Source organism: Neolamprologus brichardi, chromosome 7, assembly GCF_056152115.1.
Source record: "Neolamprologus brichardi isolate AB-2024 chromosome 7, ASM5615211v1, whole genome shotgun sequence".
In the NCBI taxonomy this organism is placed as follows: Eukaryota; Metazoa; Chordata; class Actinopteri; order Cichliformes; family Cichlidae; genus Neolamprologus; species Neolamprologus brichardi.
The window spans coordinates 45,492,543-45,505,796 of record NC_142110.1 but is presented as its reverse complement, the minus strand read 5'-3'; the positions used below and the strand labels follow the sequence as shown (position 1 = coordinate 45,505,796).

Below are 13,254 nucleotides of genomic sequence, written 5' to 3'. Positions count from 1 at the left end.
ACTATTTTAAGCTCATCTTTTGCTCCCTAAGAGCTATTTAATATCCAGCTCCTGCCTCAGGCATTCCTCAGGCATGCTAATACGCCCACTATTCTCAGCACTGCTTAGACGTTTATCCAGTCTAAGCTGGTATAGGTTCAACCCTGCTCTTATCTTTTAGTGAAATACTCTGGATCACCCTCTGACGTATTCTGATGTCAGTGACATCAGCCGTAGCTGTTGCCACATAGGAGTGGGCTCCCTCTGCCAAGTTGATGTGACCTACTGGAACAGATAATTCAGTCAACTGCAACAGCAGCTGAGCCAACACCTGCGCCCAAGTATCTAGGGACAGAAGAAAAACAGTCAGTAAGCACAGCACACACTGCTATATTCAAACTGTACCATGTCTAACCTGAGCACCAAATTCTATATTGTAAGTGTAAAGATAATGAATGACCAGTAAGATTTGTGTTTTCAGGAGTTCAAACTGCATCCATGAACATTTGTGCAAGCTTTGAAACAGTATATCCTAGCTACATATATTCTAAACTGTGGATAGTAAATAACATGTGTACTAATAAAGTGTGTATGTGGTCACAGAGAACTGACTTGACATAAAAATCTTAATATATAGCTTAATATAAAAAGAAAATGCTTTGTGACTTAACCAGTGCTCGTGTGACTGGACCAACAAGTTCTCTTAAACAGCATTAAGGTGTTTACTTTTTACTTTACCAGCTTCTCCCTTTGGTTGGATACGATGGTTAAATGCAGGAAATTTACTTGCATTTACTTATTATAAACTGCTAAATAATATTTGGCTAATACAGTCTGTTTCAGACTTTAAAAAATAATTTGAGAAAATCTGGCACAGAGTTTAGTACACTTCTATAATACAGTAAAAATATATACTATGAGTTATGCACCTCCTCTTATATTTGGAAGTTTCATCAATGCACTATCATCAAAGCCATAACATATTTATCATAACATATACTTGTACATATACACATGAATTGAACACATTTTAGAGCAACGTCTTTTTAGCTTGATAGGTTATTTATGACAACAGTTATACAGAGGTGTGTCCTTCAGGTCCAGGCTACTTTGCATACCTGCCCCTGTGGGAGGAGAATTCCTCTTCCTCTTTATCCAGCAGCCAATAAGATACCACTTCTAGGATGGACAAATGCGATTTCAAGGTCTAGAAGGGAGCCTAACCTCACCCTAACACCTCTAATGCTGTCATCTTCAGGTAAGTCAGACTCTCACTTTTTTGCTAGAAAAACTCCAACACCATTTACACGCAGGCTGAAAGTCTTAACTCGACTTACTTATTCACTACTTGGTGACACACACTCAGCAAATACTCTCATACCTGGGTTGCTATCACTAGCAATATTTAGTCAGTACAAAAGAGCCAGAGTCACATGACACCACTTGGCTCCCTTCATCTGGAATGTTTATCTGGCTAATCAGAAGTCAGCATCTTTCCCGTGTCGATAACAGAAGCGCAGTAGAAACGTGATGTCCAGTCATTTTTCACTTCACATAAGATGTTTTCTTTGAGCACGATGCTGTTACAGTAAAGAGTGATCTGTTTCTCTTCTCTGCTGTTTGTTGAAGAGGAAATTGTAAAACCATAAACATGTGTTTAGTGTCAACATAGGGGCTGTATGTTTTATTTGAACGATGCAGCAATTTTCTCTCTTATCTGCTTAGTCTGTACCTCTCTCCTTGTTTATCATATGGACATTGTTTTAACCTTTTCCCCTTGACAGATTAAAACATACGAATTGCATGTATGTTTATAAGTCGTTATTCATTACTGTTGCCATAAAAAATGAAAATGGAGGTAATTAGTAGGGTTTTGTGCAAGATGTTCCTGCCACAAATGCATACTTGGGCTGTTCATTGATTTGTCTGGCGCTTGTGAGAGCAGCAGTTAAACAGTAAAATCAAATGAAGTATGTAAATTCAGAGCCGTGTTTGCCTTTCGCCTCTATACTCGCCTCTATACTCGTGTAACCTCTGATTTCATTTTCAGGTTTCTTCTCGGTTCACATAATGTCAGGCATCAAAGCAACTAAATGCAAGGCTCTGTTACGAGTTCTGATTCCATGGGTTTTATTGACCAACGTCATGGTGGCGCTGTACTGCTTAAGAAACCCAAACCAAGTGAAACTCAGGTAAATATTTCAAAGGAAATCATTATTTTGTTCACAAAAGATAAGAGATAAGATAAGATAAACTCGGTAAACTGACTTATTGGATATATTTACAGCGACTCCCAAAAAGACACGTGTCCCCTCGGTGTGGCAAAATTACAAAACAAAAGTTTGATCAAGCAGTCTCACTCAGAAGAGTGCTCACCCAAAGTGAACGTCATGTTTATGAAGACGCATAAAACAGCTAGCAGCACCATCCTCAATATCCTCTTCAGGTTTGGAGAAAAGCACAAGCTCAGGTTTGCATTTCCTGATGGGCGCAATGACTTCTTCTACCCATCGCCGTTCCTGTGCTCCCAGGTGAAGGACTACAAACCTGGAGAATGTTTCAACATCGTTTGCAACCACATGCGCTTTGATCATCAAGAAGTGTCCAAGCTCCTGCCTCCAGACAGCGTGTACGTCACCATCTTGCGTGACCCGGTGGATCTTTTTGAATCTTCCTTCCATTACTACCACAAAGCAGTTCCCCTTACGTGGAGGATCAGAGGTGAAAACAAGCTGGCAGAGTTTCTGAACAACCCTTGGACCTTCTACAGTCCAGAGGCTTTCAACTCATTCTATCTAAAAAATCTGCTCTTTTTTGACTTTGGTTTGGATAACAACCTCGAGGCTGATGATCCTCGCGTCATGACAGAAATTAAGAACTTATCAAGACGTTTTCATCTGGTCCTCATTGCAGAATATTTCGAGGAGTCTCTTATTCTGCTGAAGGATTTGCTCTGTTGGACAATGGAGGACATCCTGTACTTTAAGCTTAATGCTCGCAAGAGCTCATCCGTGTCTCACTTGGATGCTGAGATGAGAGCCAAAGCTCTACAGTGGAATGGGGCAGACTGGAAACTCTATCAGTATTTTAACGGTACCTTCTGGGCCAGAGTCGAGGCATATGGGAGAGAAAGAATGAAGCAGGAGGTAGAGGAGCTGAGGCGAAGAAATGCTGAGATGAAGGACATCTGTGTTGAAGGCGGAGGTGCGGTTGAAGTGCAGAAGATTCAGAACAGACGTTTCCTGCCCTGGCAGCCGGTTGGAGAGAGTTCCATCCTGGGTTACAACATCAAGAAAGATATTGATCCGAGATTCAGGACAGTCTGTGAAAAAATGCTCACACCTGAAATACAATACTTATCCGAGCTGGGTGTAAGCCTGTGGCTCACAAGACTGTGGGGTTGGTTAAAAGATGCTATCTACTGACGGCTGAGCCATAGCCTACTGGTTTTAACAAGCGAATTGAGTAAAAATACTAATGTAGTGAATGTTCGTGTGTTATGCTCATCTCCTAACAAATGTTTTCATCTTATTTATTTTTAAACATTTTCAGGTTTTAATAATAAATTCTTACTGGCAGTTCATTGTCACGTGAAAATATGCCTATTTGAACTGTAAACACAGTAATGTCACATTTTGTGCACGTGTTATGGAATATATTCAGAGAAAGGCCAAAACATTGGTTATGTGTATCTCAAATAATACTCAACAAATACTGTGCTAGTGTATTACTGGCAAAGTGTTTATGTTTCCTTTTTAACATTAGGTTTAGGCTTAAACAAGCTGGCCACTTACAAAACCAGCATTCCTGCTATAATGTGTTTATATGTTTGTTTTCTAATGCATTTGTTTAAAGCTATGTAACAGCTCACCTAACCCTGGTATTGGTGTTTTGTTAAGCACATGGTAATCGAGCCATTGGTGAGTCATGAGCGATACCTGGATTCTTGCAGGTGGAAGTATGAGGCAGTGATAGTGTGCCCTCCACTGGCCTGGGACTCAAATGCAGCTGTGTGGAATGTATTTGAATGGCTGAGGCCTTTCTCCAACCCTCTCAATAGTTTACACCAGTTGTCTTCATCAATAACATGGTTGGACACGCGCACCTATCTATTAATCTTCAGTTCAGGCAGATGAAGTCATTGGTGACTCAGCTGATTAATGTGTTTAAATAAATAGCTGCTGTATTTTTCCAAAATTTGCCTCTTTGGCATTTCAAGACTGAAAAGGTTTTAGTTAGTGACTTTTAATTTCTTCACTTGGTAGCTGCTGGCAGATGCACTGACACTTGGAGAGTACACAAACTTCAGTGATACATGGACCTCCTTGCACTGGATAAATTTAAGAGCGTAATCACTTTTTGTGTCCATGGAGAAGTTCTGCACAGGTTTGGCTCCCTGAGAATGATAGTGATATGGAGAGCATGATGTCAGAATCTGGAGCTTAAATGCACCTTCCCCTGCGTTGTGAAAATATGAATCACTTTTTTGCTTAAGGATGATTTCTTATACATGTGCTTGCAGCAGAGCTAAAACAGTGTTTTTGCAACTCTTTTTGTATTTTGTTTTAGTTTAGTTTCCATTTGTTGTGATAGTGGGTGCTTGTTTAGTTATTGAGTTTGATAAGATTAAGTGTTACTTCTAATTATTACAACTGATAAGTTTAAGTTTTACAGTACAAATAACACTAACATCCCATCACTTACTGTCACTTGTTGACTTGTCAAGGTTGTTTGAACTGCCGAGGTTTGAAACAAAATACATGTTTATGTTATGTTATTTAGTTAGCGCAAAATCTTGCGTGAGTCTGTATTCAAGTTTTTTCTAAAGTATAAATTTTCCATAACTAAAATATTTTTTACACCTGCTTTTAGTTTGTAGTCAGGCAAACTGTAATAAGCAACAGCAGAAAGCTTGTGAAAGGTGTGTTTGAGTATCAGTCATTATCTACTGTATAGCTGTGTATCAGCCAATGAATGTAACTGATAAAATCTAGCAGCCTGAAAATCATTTACCTTTTGGTGATGTGACTGTTATTTTTGTTACATGAACTTGAACTTTATTGTAATGCAGTGAGTGTGGCGATAGTGGTCAATTGGTCCAAATATTTTTGTGGTTATGTGGCAGTTTGCCTCATTTAACTGGGTGCCTTTTCTGCTTGTGTATGTGTTTCCCCCTGCAATTTCCTTCCCTGCTTAACAATATAATAAAGTAGAAGTGCTTCAAATTGCTGAAAGACAGAATTCCCAAATTTCCTGTTCTTGTATAACTTCCACAAGAAAATTATGGAATTAATATTTTTTCTTTTGGTGATCAGTCTTTTAATGCAGGTTTAACAGTGTGCATGAATAGGGGTTCATTCACATTCACCCATAAAAGCACAAGATCCAAGACCGGAAAGACACACACATTGACCTTTGGAGGGGCCTAGTGCTGGTCCTAAGCCTGGAACAGTGAGAGGGTTGGAACAGGAAGGGTTTCCAGTATAAAATCTATGCCATCCTCCATCAAGATATTAAGACTTGTACATTCATTGGAGGGGATATTACAAAATTGTTAAGCATTGACAAATGACTTCAGAACTCTTAGCTGAAAACCCCACAGCAACTCAATTTCTGCAAATATATACTAGACAACTGTCTTTTCCTCGTTAAACAGACACCTTGTGTGTGCTTCTGTGTGGATTTTCTTCAGGACCTTCAGTTTTTCTTGTCATCAAATAATGTCAGATCAATGCTGCCTCTGTAACCCCACACAAGAGAGACTGCCTCAACAATACACTTTGCTGGTTAAATACAGGTTGAAAAAAAGTAGAACTCACTTGCTTAATAAAAGTTTGCAAACATGCAGTTGACATGAGTTTTCTCCTAGATACTAGAAATAACTACATGGTGAAAGGACATAGAAACTTTTTAAAGATATTCAACGTGATAAACCAAGACGCTTAAGTATGTTAGACAAATACATGTTTAATTTAACAATTTACAATCAGTGAGGAAAACGAAGGCGTTACAATTAACATCAAGGAAGGAGACGAAGCGACAGGAACCACTGCTCCATCTTCACGGGATCTGGACCGTCTGTCGGCTCTCGTAGGTCCCTTGGCAGCCGCCGATAGCCTGAGCATGACTTTGAGCACATTGTCCATGTTGAATTGATTCAGGTGTGGAGCCCATGAAGAATGGATAATGGAAATGTGACAACATATGCCATCGAGCCTTATAGAACCCCAGCCAGTGTCCCATTATTCTTCTTTGTTTTCATAGTTGTGCTTAATATGTTTCCACAGTTTCTGCAATAAAACACATGCAATGTAACGTTAGAGTTTTCAGACAACTGACGGGCATTGTTAAACGAAGAAGTTGTCAAAAGACCAGAACGCTCGACTTAGCGGGCAAGTTAGCTTGGCTAACGCTAGCGCCGCTTCGCCCTCTGCGTACAAGGTCAGGTGCTTTAAAAGCCCAAAACACGCACTCACCCCGCGATTCATTTGCTCAAAGATCGCATCTCCACCTTGGTCAAATACTCGTTCAAAGAGGACAGCTCCAACCATGATGGTTACAGCGAACGTGGATGTCCTTCTGAAGAGAAGATTGTAGACAGACTTTGCCAACGCCATGTCGACGGTTCAGTACTCACTGCGCAGGAACGGATGAGCTAGCGCGAAACTTCCGCTTTAGCTTGGTGGCCGGATGCTAATAAACAGATACCCGGGACCTTTTGTTAGGACAACGCCTTTGCCACCTAGGCTGTAGTCAGCATGCTATAATATCATCAGGGATAAATATTTGAGGTATGGTTTGCTGTGCGGTTTTGGGCTTGAGAGTGTGATTAGTATGCACGTATTTCGTCTCAGTGCTTCTTCAATTATGCTTCATAGTTTCAGACTTAAAAAACAAACAAAAACAAAACAGATAGCAACTAAATAAATGGTCGCGGGCGTTTGTGTCAGTAGATGTGCCGTTGGTCCCAGTTTGTCGTGTAAGGACTTTTATTCCTAAGCATTTTAAACCCTGGCTTGCACACGTGAACTTATATGAACATTTTGCTGTAAACGTCTTCTTATTCTTCCGGCTGCTCTCTTTAGTGGTGGGCCACCGCTCCTTCAGGACACCCATGAATCTTTTCTTTGGTTTCCTCTTTTCCTTATGCATGCGAGCTACATATTCAACATCTTTTGTCCATAATATCCACTATCCCCCGTTTGCAATTATCCAAAACATCTCAGCCTTGCCTCTCTAACTTTGTCTCCAAACTGAGCTGTCCCTCTGATGTACTTATTTCTAATCCTGTTTATTCTGGTCCCCCCCCAGTCAAGATTTTCAGCTTCTCCAGCTCCACCTCCTGTTTTTCTTTCTTTTTACCATCTCCAAACCATAGATCTCACTGCCATCTTGTAAACCTTCCCTTTCACTCTTTCACCCTGAAACTCATCTCCATTCACTCCAACCTGCCTGCACTCTCTTCTTCACCTCTCTTGTGCACTGTCTGTTGCTTTGGATGATTGACCCTGGGTCATCTGCCTCCGCTACCTCTACTATTTGCATCTTCACTGTTACGCCTGTCTCCCTTTTCACTCACACACCTCTCCAGGGTTTCTTACATATGTACTTGCTCATATTTTTGTTATAATCTAATAGATGTGGGTACAGTGGTCAGTTGTTCCTTACTGATGTAGGTTTTCTTAGTTAAAGTCACCCTAACCATGGTATAGAAACTATTCACGTATTCTTTTACTCTATATTTTCAGAACAGTTTTGATTTTGTTTACTATTTACTGTCTTTCAGGTGTTTAAAGGTGATATTGCCATACTCTGAACACAACTTTGACCATGGGGAAGAGGTACTATTGTGACTACTGCGACCGGTCCTTTCAGGACAACATGCATAACAGAAAAAAGCATCTGAATGGTGTTCAGCATCACCGAGCAAAAAAAGCTTGGTTTGACAATTTTAGAGGTGAGAATAGTTGAAAAATTATGCATTGCTTTTTCATAATATGTGATTAACTGTGTATAATAACCAGCATTTTCTCTTCACAGACTCTGCAGCTATTCTGAATGATGAGCAAGAAAAGAAGCCCTGCAGGAAGTTTCTCCAAAAAGGTATCAGAATGACCTGTAATTATCTACTGACAAATACAAGCAATAGCAAAGTTGCTTTATTTAGTGCTACTTATACTAACTCTAGATTACAACACCATGGCCAGGAGTAACAGTGTGAGGAATGTTGGAGCCACTTTGACCAGTGTTTATCTTTTCTCTAGCATATTCTAGGATGTCCTTCTTTCTTCTGAAATACTGAAATAAATTGTTACTTCTAGGCAGGACTATTTTAATTCCTTATTATTCTAAAGGATCCCTGAAAAGTCTTCCAAAAAGTTTCAGTGAGCGTACTAACAGTACTGTCATCTTCCCCTCACCCTCGACCTGTTGCAGGAGATAGCTTCCCTTCCAATATCTTGGGTGTGACTGTGAAAAAATGGAAGCCAAGATCGTGTTTAAACCTGATAACAAGGCTGTCGGGGGTTTCTCCCAATTATTAGAGGGTTTTTACTCTACAAAGTAAAGCACTTTGATCATATTTTTGTGAATTGATTTAGTATCAGTAAAAATGAATTTAAATGTGGAATTTCTTTCTCTCTGTTTTTTAGGAATTTGTGATTTTGGCTCCAACTGCAGATTTTCTCATATGACAGAAGAAGAGCTATTTAACTTACAAAGACAGGTGGAAGGTAAGCTGTGAACAGAAGATGGTGCTGTTTACCTTGTGATACGCTTTACAGGACCCCGAAGCAAAGCAAGCATCATACACAGATCATTTCAAATGGAAAGATATTTTTCTAATCAAAGTAAAAACATTTTTATATTTTCATGAACTTTTAGCTTTGTATTACAATTGTTAAATATATAATACTGGAGAATACTGTGTTCTCTTTTCAACCTCACTCTCTATAGCAGTGGAAAGCATCTTCTTGTGTGCCCACTAATACCCCGTCTAAGACACATAAATCACTTCAAGAAAACGGTGTCTGTCCCCTGGCTCCATACCAGCGTCCTTGTTTTCTTCCACGTGAAGATCATTAGAGCTCCTCAGCAGTCCTCAAACGCTTAACTGTTTACAGATGCAGCCATCAGGGTAGCCTCCAAACTTGGGTTTTTGTAGTTTCAGGATTAATTGTTGTTTTGTTGCAATTATGTTTTCATTACAAAAATAAAAGCTTGTGTTTGTGCAGCTATTTGTTAGCTGTAAAGCTGAGCTTTGGTGGTTAGGGCTACGACTTGAACCCATTAGTGAAATGCTGGTGGTGACAAGGTTTGGGATGTAGCGTCCTGGTTTTGCCTAGCTGCTTGTAGCTTCACCATGTCAGGGAAAGACCCATCATATGTATGCATGTTAAACATGCTTCTCCCGAGCACTGCAGCGCAATGGTAGGCAGAATCCTGGAGTGGCATTTGCGAGGGTCAGTGGCCTCAAAAGTCGGTCCCTAATAATCCGACACTGTGGTGAAGTCCAGTGACAAACCCAGCTTAGCTGGCACTTGTTGGGAGGCATGTTCAAGAAGCAAGAGACTGAATTTCCTATGTTCTTCAACCAGCTCCTCAATTCTGAAGAGGAACTTGAAGAAGATAAGGACGATGTTACATCATCGTCCTTATCTTCATCTCCACAGAGATGATAATGAGGAGGATGCTGTTCTCCCTCCTGCCCAGACATGGTGGAATTTGAGCTTCACTATCGGGGAAACTCAGCTCTCTCCATCTCCCTCCTAGATTGATCTTCGTAAAAGTCGAAAGCTTGTGGCAGCAAGATAGTGCATTAGATGTCCTGCAGCAAGAAGGTGGAGTAAAGGAATCTTTATGATGGAAAAATATTTGCGTGAGCTTCTTGTCAGCAGCTCATGCCTGCTGTTCTGGCATGTATGTAGTAGATGAGGCATTAGATGAAAGTAGATGGCACAGTCATTCATGTATCATCTCCACCAAAACAAGCATTCCACACTCTTTCCATACGTTCACTTTATGATGACAATTGGTATATTTGAGAAACTGTCCTATTGCTTGCTCTCTATTGTGATGGCACATGAGTCCCAGATACTGAAGCTTCCTGAGTATCTGTGTGCTCATTTCACCTGAGGAATGGCTATCTCATCAGCTATCTCATCTTAATGGTATTTATGTGTGGGGCATCTGTGCAGCTGTTAGTTAAGCAATGATACTTAGTGTGTGCTCTTAGCTGTATACTGACCTTTGGAGTGGGTGTGAGTTATCCACCTGCCTGGGGTATGGTGTTATAGACTTCAGAGTATGCAATCTGAGAATGATCTGTAACATCCATTATGAGATACAGACTACCGTAAGGTTTGAAAGAGAGTGTCCATTCACCAGAGTAACCCCGGTTCTCTGAAAGCTGAATGCGGTATCTCACTGCACTGCCGTATTTGCAAGGGCACGTGGAAGAAGTACCTTGAGAATGTCTGGTGGGGCTATCATAAAGGGTATTGGGGAGCCCATGTCCTTGAAGTGATTGGTTTGTCTTAGTTGGATGTGGTGGTGGAGGAGCTTCTATGATTGGCCATGCCAGAAAGCACTCACCGTTGTGAGATGACTCACTGTTTTCAGAGAACCGGGGTTACTGAATTAAAACCACAAAAACCAGCAGTTAAACATTCTCTGGAAAAAAAATAGTTCAAAGAAACTGCTAGTAAAGAAAGACAAGTACTACTTGTTGAGCACTTTTCCTACAGATGAGTGTGTAAACTGCTATATGCTGAGTTGAATGAGCTATTTCCTTTTCTCAGATGAAAGACAACACAGAGAGGACTCTGAGGACAGAATTATGCCTGGACGAAGTATAGAAGAATGGATCTCGAGAAGGGAAAAGAAGAGAGCTGCCCTTGGTAGTAAAGGGTATGTACCTTCATTTTTGTTTTAACACTCATTCTACATGGCTCGCATGACAAATTTCACTCCTGTTGATTATGAATTCACCTATTCTATTATTTATTTCTGCAGAGATCTAAAAACAGAGGAAGACAGTGAGGAAAGTCAAGCAGAAAATGGCATACTTCAACAGCTCCTCTCCATTCCTGACCTACCGCCCTCACTTCAACCCCCTCCTCCAGGCGGGTGGAAAATCAACATGAACACTGAGTGGGGTTGAGTGACATTCACTTTGAGGGTTCAGATGACTGTTAAGCCAATACCCAACATTAATAAAAAGGAGGAATGGTTCAGAAAACCAATATTATTTCAGTTTTTAAAGGATTTTCAGCATGAAAGGAAGATTTCACTTGTTGTTTGTTGCTGTTTTTCATTTGAATAATAAATTTACTTCTCTTAGATGAGTAAAGTATTTGCATATATTTCAAAACAAAATCTGAGATGAACAGTAACTGTACAACATCGGGGTAATTGATGCAATTTTTGCACTGATAAGTCACAGAGTGCCCTTAAAGTGAGACTCCTCTGAGGAGTTACATTTGATATGATGTGGGCCCAAAGGGAATGAATGATTGCCGAGCAGATGGAAACTTTTTTTTTTTTTTTTTTGCATGGTTTTAATTCTGTGCTGCATCATGGGGGATTCCTTGATCTCCATCCATCCATCCATTCGCGTCCGCTTATCCTTTTCATGGTCGCGGGGGGCGCTGGAGCCTATCCCAGCTGTCATAGGGCAAGAGGTGGGGTACACCCTGGACAGATCGCCAGTCTGTCGCAGGGCTAACACACAGAGACAACCATTCGCACTCACATTCACTTGCACATTCACACCTATGATCTTGATCTCATGACTTCATTTTTATTACTAACCCAGCCACTAGAAAACACAATTTAATTTTCAAAATGATATGTGAAGTGAAACACTGGATTGAATCTTATAATGAAAGTTTTAATAGTCAGAAAGTTGGTTAATTTATTTCTTAGTAAGCATCGTGCAAATCCCTTGGATTTGTGACTAATATATTTCTAATTGTCTTTGTTTTTTTTGTTTTTTTAAAAAACCCTCAAGTATTTAATATTCTTTGCTCAGATTATGCTAAAATGTACAGTAGTCACTCATCCTTCACAACACCTGCCTAATATTGTGTAGGTCTCCCTTGTGCTTGAAGGCTACCACTGGATGCTATTAGGGAAACGGTGGCGGTGACAAGGTTAGGGATGTGGCATCCTGCTTTTGCCTGGCTGCTTGCAGGTTGACCATCCCCTATGCATCACATGTATGCTTGTTAAACATGCACATGTGTTATTGGCAGACTGGACTCAGAGGTGTCCAGGTCCCTAACCTTGCACAGGTCCTCTATGCAGTGTGCTGTGGTGTTTGACACAGGGATATTGCAGATCATTTGACTCTGTTGAGGTGTTGGGTGGGAATTCTGTGGATCAGGCTTGTTTCACCTAAAGATGCTCTATCTCATTATTGTTGTTTTTAAGGAATCCTCTTTGGTTTGTGTCATTTGTGTTATTTCAATGAAATACAGTCAATTCAAAAAATATTTTCTTTGGATTTACTTAAGGCAAGTGGTTCCATCTAAGTGAGAAACTCTTAAGAAATACAAAACAGGTTGTTGAATTGCAATGGGACAAATGACCCAAGTAAACTTAAACTGTTTCTTAGGAGTTAACACAGTTGTGTGGAAACATTTGACATAACTTTCTCAATGACATCAGATAAAAAACAAATGTTGGAGAGTGTAGGAGACTGAGATATACATAGTTGACAGTCCTGGGAAATTGCCATCTGTGAAGTTGTTTTTCTTAACCATTGAAAGAATTCTGTCATCATGCACTTTAGTTGTCTTTTGCGATCTTTTTATGCCTTTTGGTGCTGCTGAGCTGACCAGTCTATTTATTCTGTTTTAGAATGAATCAGATTGTAGATTTGAACACTTGTAGTTTTTGCTATAACTTTGATCAATTTATAGTGAAAAATAAAATACACTGAAAACATATATTAAACACTTGGAAGAAACTTCAGATATTATGTCCATTTCATTTGTTATTAATTAACATGGGAACAGGCCTCACCTGGTCAGTCAACTGTCCAATTATTTTTAAGCATCTTAATATCAGGAACTACATGTAAATATGGCTGTAACTCCTTAACTGATGCAACAAAGCGGAAACTCTCCACTTCAATCACATCTTGATTCTTAGCTTACAATCCTCAAAACTACAAAAATCGTGTCCAACAAGTTAAGAACTTGTAACTGTATGTCAGTCGGTATCCTTTGCTCCCACTGGTGGTTATTTGTCTCACCTCAGATTTGGAAAAGA

At 40.0% G+C, this 13,254-nt stretch overlaps 3 protein-coding genes across 4 annotated transcripts; 2 read left to right on the top strand and 1 right to left on the bottom strand.

The window, feature by feature from the left end:
- The first annotated feature begins 1,044 nt into the window (after window positions 1-1,044).
- Window positions 1,045-3,404, top strand: gal3st1b (galactose-3-O-sulfotransferase 1b). Its single transcript, XM_006788883.3, has 3 exons — window positions 1,045-1,237; window positions 2,030-2,171; window positions 2,267-3,404. Exons 1-3 carry the CDS (start codon window positions 1,045-1,047, stop codon window positions 3,402-3,404), a joined length of 1,473 nt encoding a protein of 490 aa, XP_006788946.2.
- A 2,522-nt stretch (window positions 3,405-5,926) lies between these two features.
- On the bottom strand, window positions 5,927-6,640 carry uqcr10 (ubiquinol-cytochrome c reductase, complex III subunit X). The gene is made up of 2 exons (XM_006788882.3): window positions 6,456-6,640; window positions 5,927-6,269 (listed from the first exon to the last, which is right to left on the bottom strand). Exons 1-2 carry the CDS (start codon window positions 6,594-6,596, stop codon window positions 6,222-6,224), a joined length of 189 nt encoding a protein of 62 aa, XP_006788945.1. The 5' UTR covers window positions 6,597-6,640; the 3' UTR covers window positions 5,927-6,221.
- zmat5 (zinc finger, matrin-type 5) lies at window positions 6,633-12,944 on the top strand. 2 transcript variants are annotated; one of them, XM_087843695.1, is made up of 6 exons: window positions 6,633-6,770; window positions 7,766-7,936; window positions 8,020-8,082; window positions 8,631-8,711; window positions 10,779-10,887; window positions 10,993-12,944. In XM_087843695.1, exons 2-6 carry the CDS (start codon window positions 7,810-7,812, stop codon window positions 11,138-11,140), a joined length of 528 nt encoding a protein of 175 aa, XP_087699821.1. In that variant the 5' UTR covers window positions 6,633-6,770; window positions 7,766-7,809; the 3' UTR covers window positions 11,141-12,944. The 2 variants fall into 2 exon arrangements, with proteins under 2 accessions (XP_087699821.1, XP_087699822.1); XM_087843696.1 differs by lacking the exon at window positions 6,633-6,770 and adding an exon at window positions 6,786-6,958.
- The last annotated feature ends 310 nt before the right edge of the window (window positions 12,945-13,254 follow it).

What these genes read in the sequence shown, in the direction of transcription:
- uqcr10 (XM_006788882.3), bottom strand. Translation starts at nt 6,596, where the DNA reads ATGGCGTTGGCAAAGTCTGTCTACAATCTTCTCTTCAGAAGGACATCC. An exon ending in TTGAGCAAATGAATCGCGGG is followed by an intron (nt 6,270 to 6,455) that starts GTGAGTGCGTGT and finishes GTTTTATTGCAG; the next exon opens with AAACTGTGGAAACATATTAA.
- gal3st1b (XM_006788883.3), top strand. Translation starts at nt 1,045, where the DNA reads ATGACAACAGTTATACAGAGGTGTGTCCTTCAGGTCCAGGCTACTTTG. An exon ending in TCTAATGCTGTCATCTTCAG is followed by an intron (nt 1,238 to 2,029) that starts GTAAGTCAGACT and finishes TTTCATTTTCAG; the next exon opens with GTTTCTTCTCGGTTCACATA. An exon ending in CCAAACCAAGTGAAACTCAG is followed by an intron (nt 2,172 to 2,266) that starts GTAAATATTTCA and finishes ATATATTTACAG; the next exon opens with CGACTCCCAAAAAGACACGT.
- zmat5 (XM_087843695.1), top strand. Translation starts at nt 7,810, where the DNA reads ATGGGGAAGAGGTACTATTGTGACTACTGCGACCGGTCCTTTCAGGAC. An exon ending in TTGGTTTGACAATTTTAGAG is followed by an intron (nt 7,937 to 8,019) that starts GTGAGAATAGTT and finishes TTCTCTTCACAG; the next exon opens with ACTCTGCAGCTATTCTGAAT. An exon ending in CTTACAAAGACAGGTGGAAG is followed by an intron (nt 8,712 to 10,778) that starts GTAAGCTGTGAA and finishes TCCTTTTCTCAG; the next exon opens with ATGAAAGACAACACAGAGAG.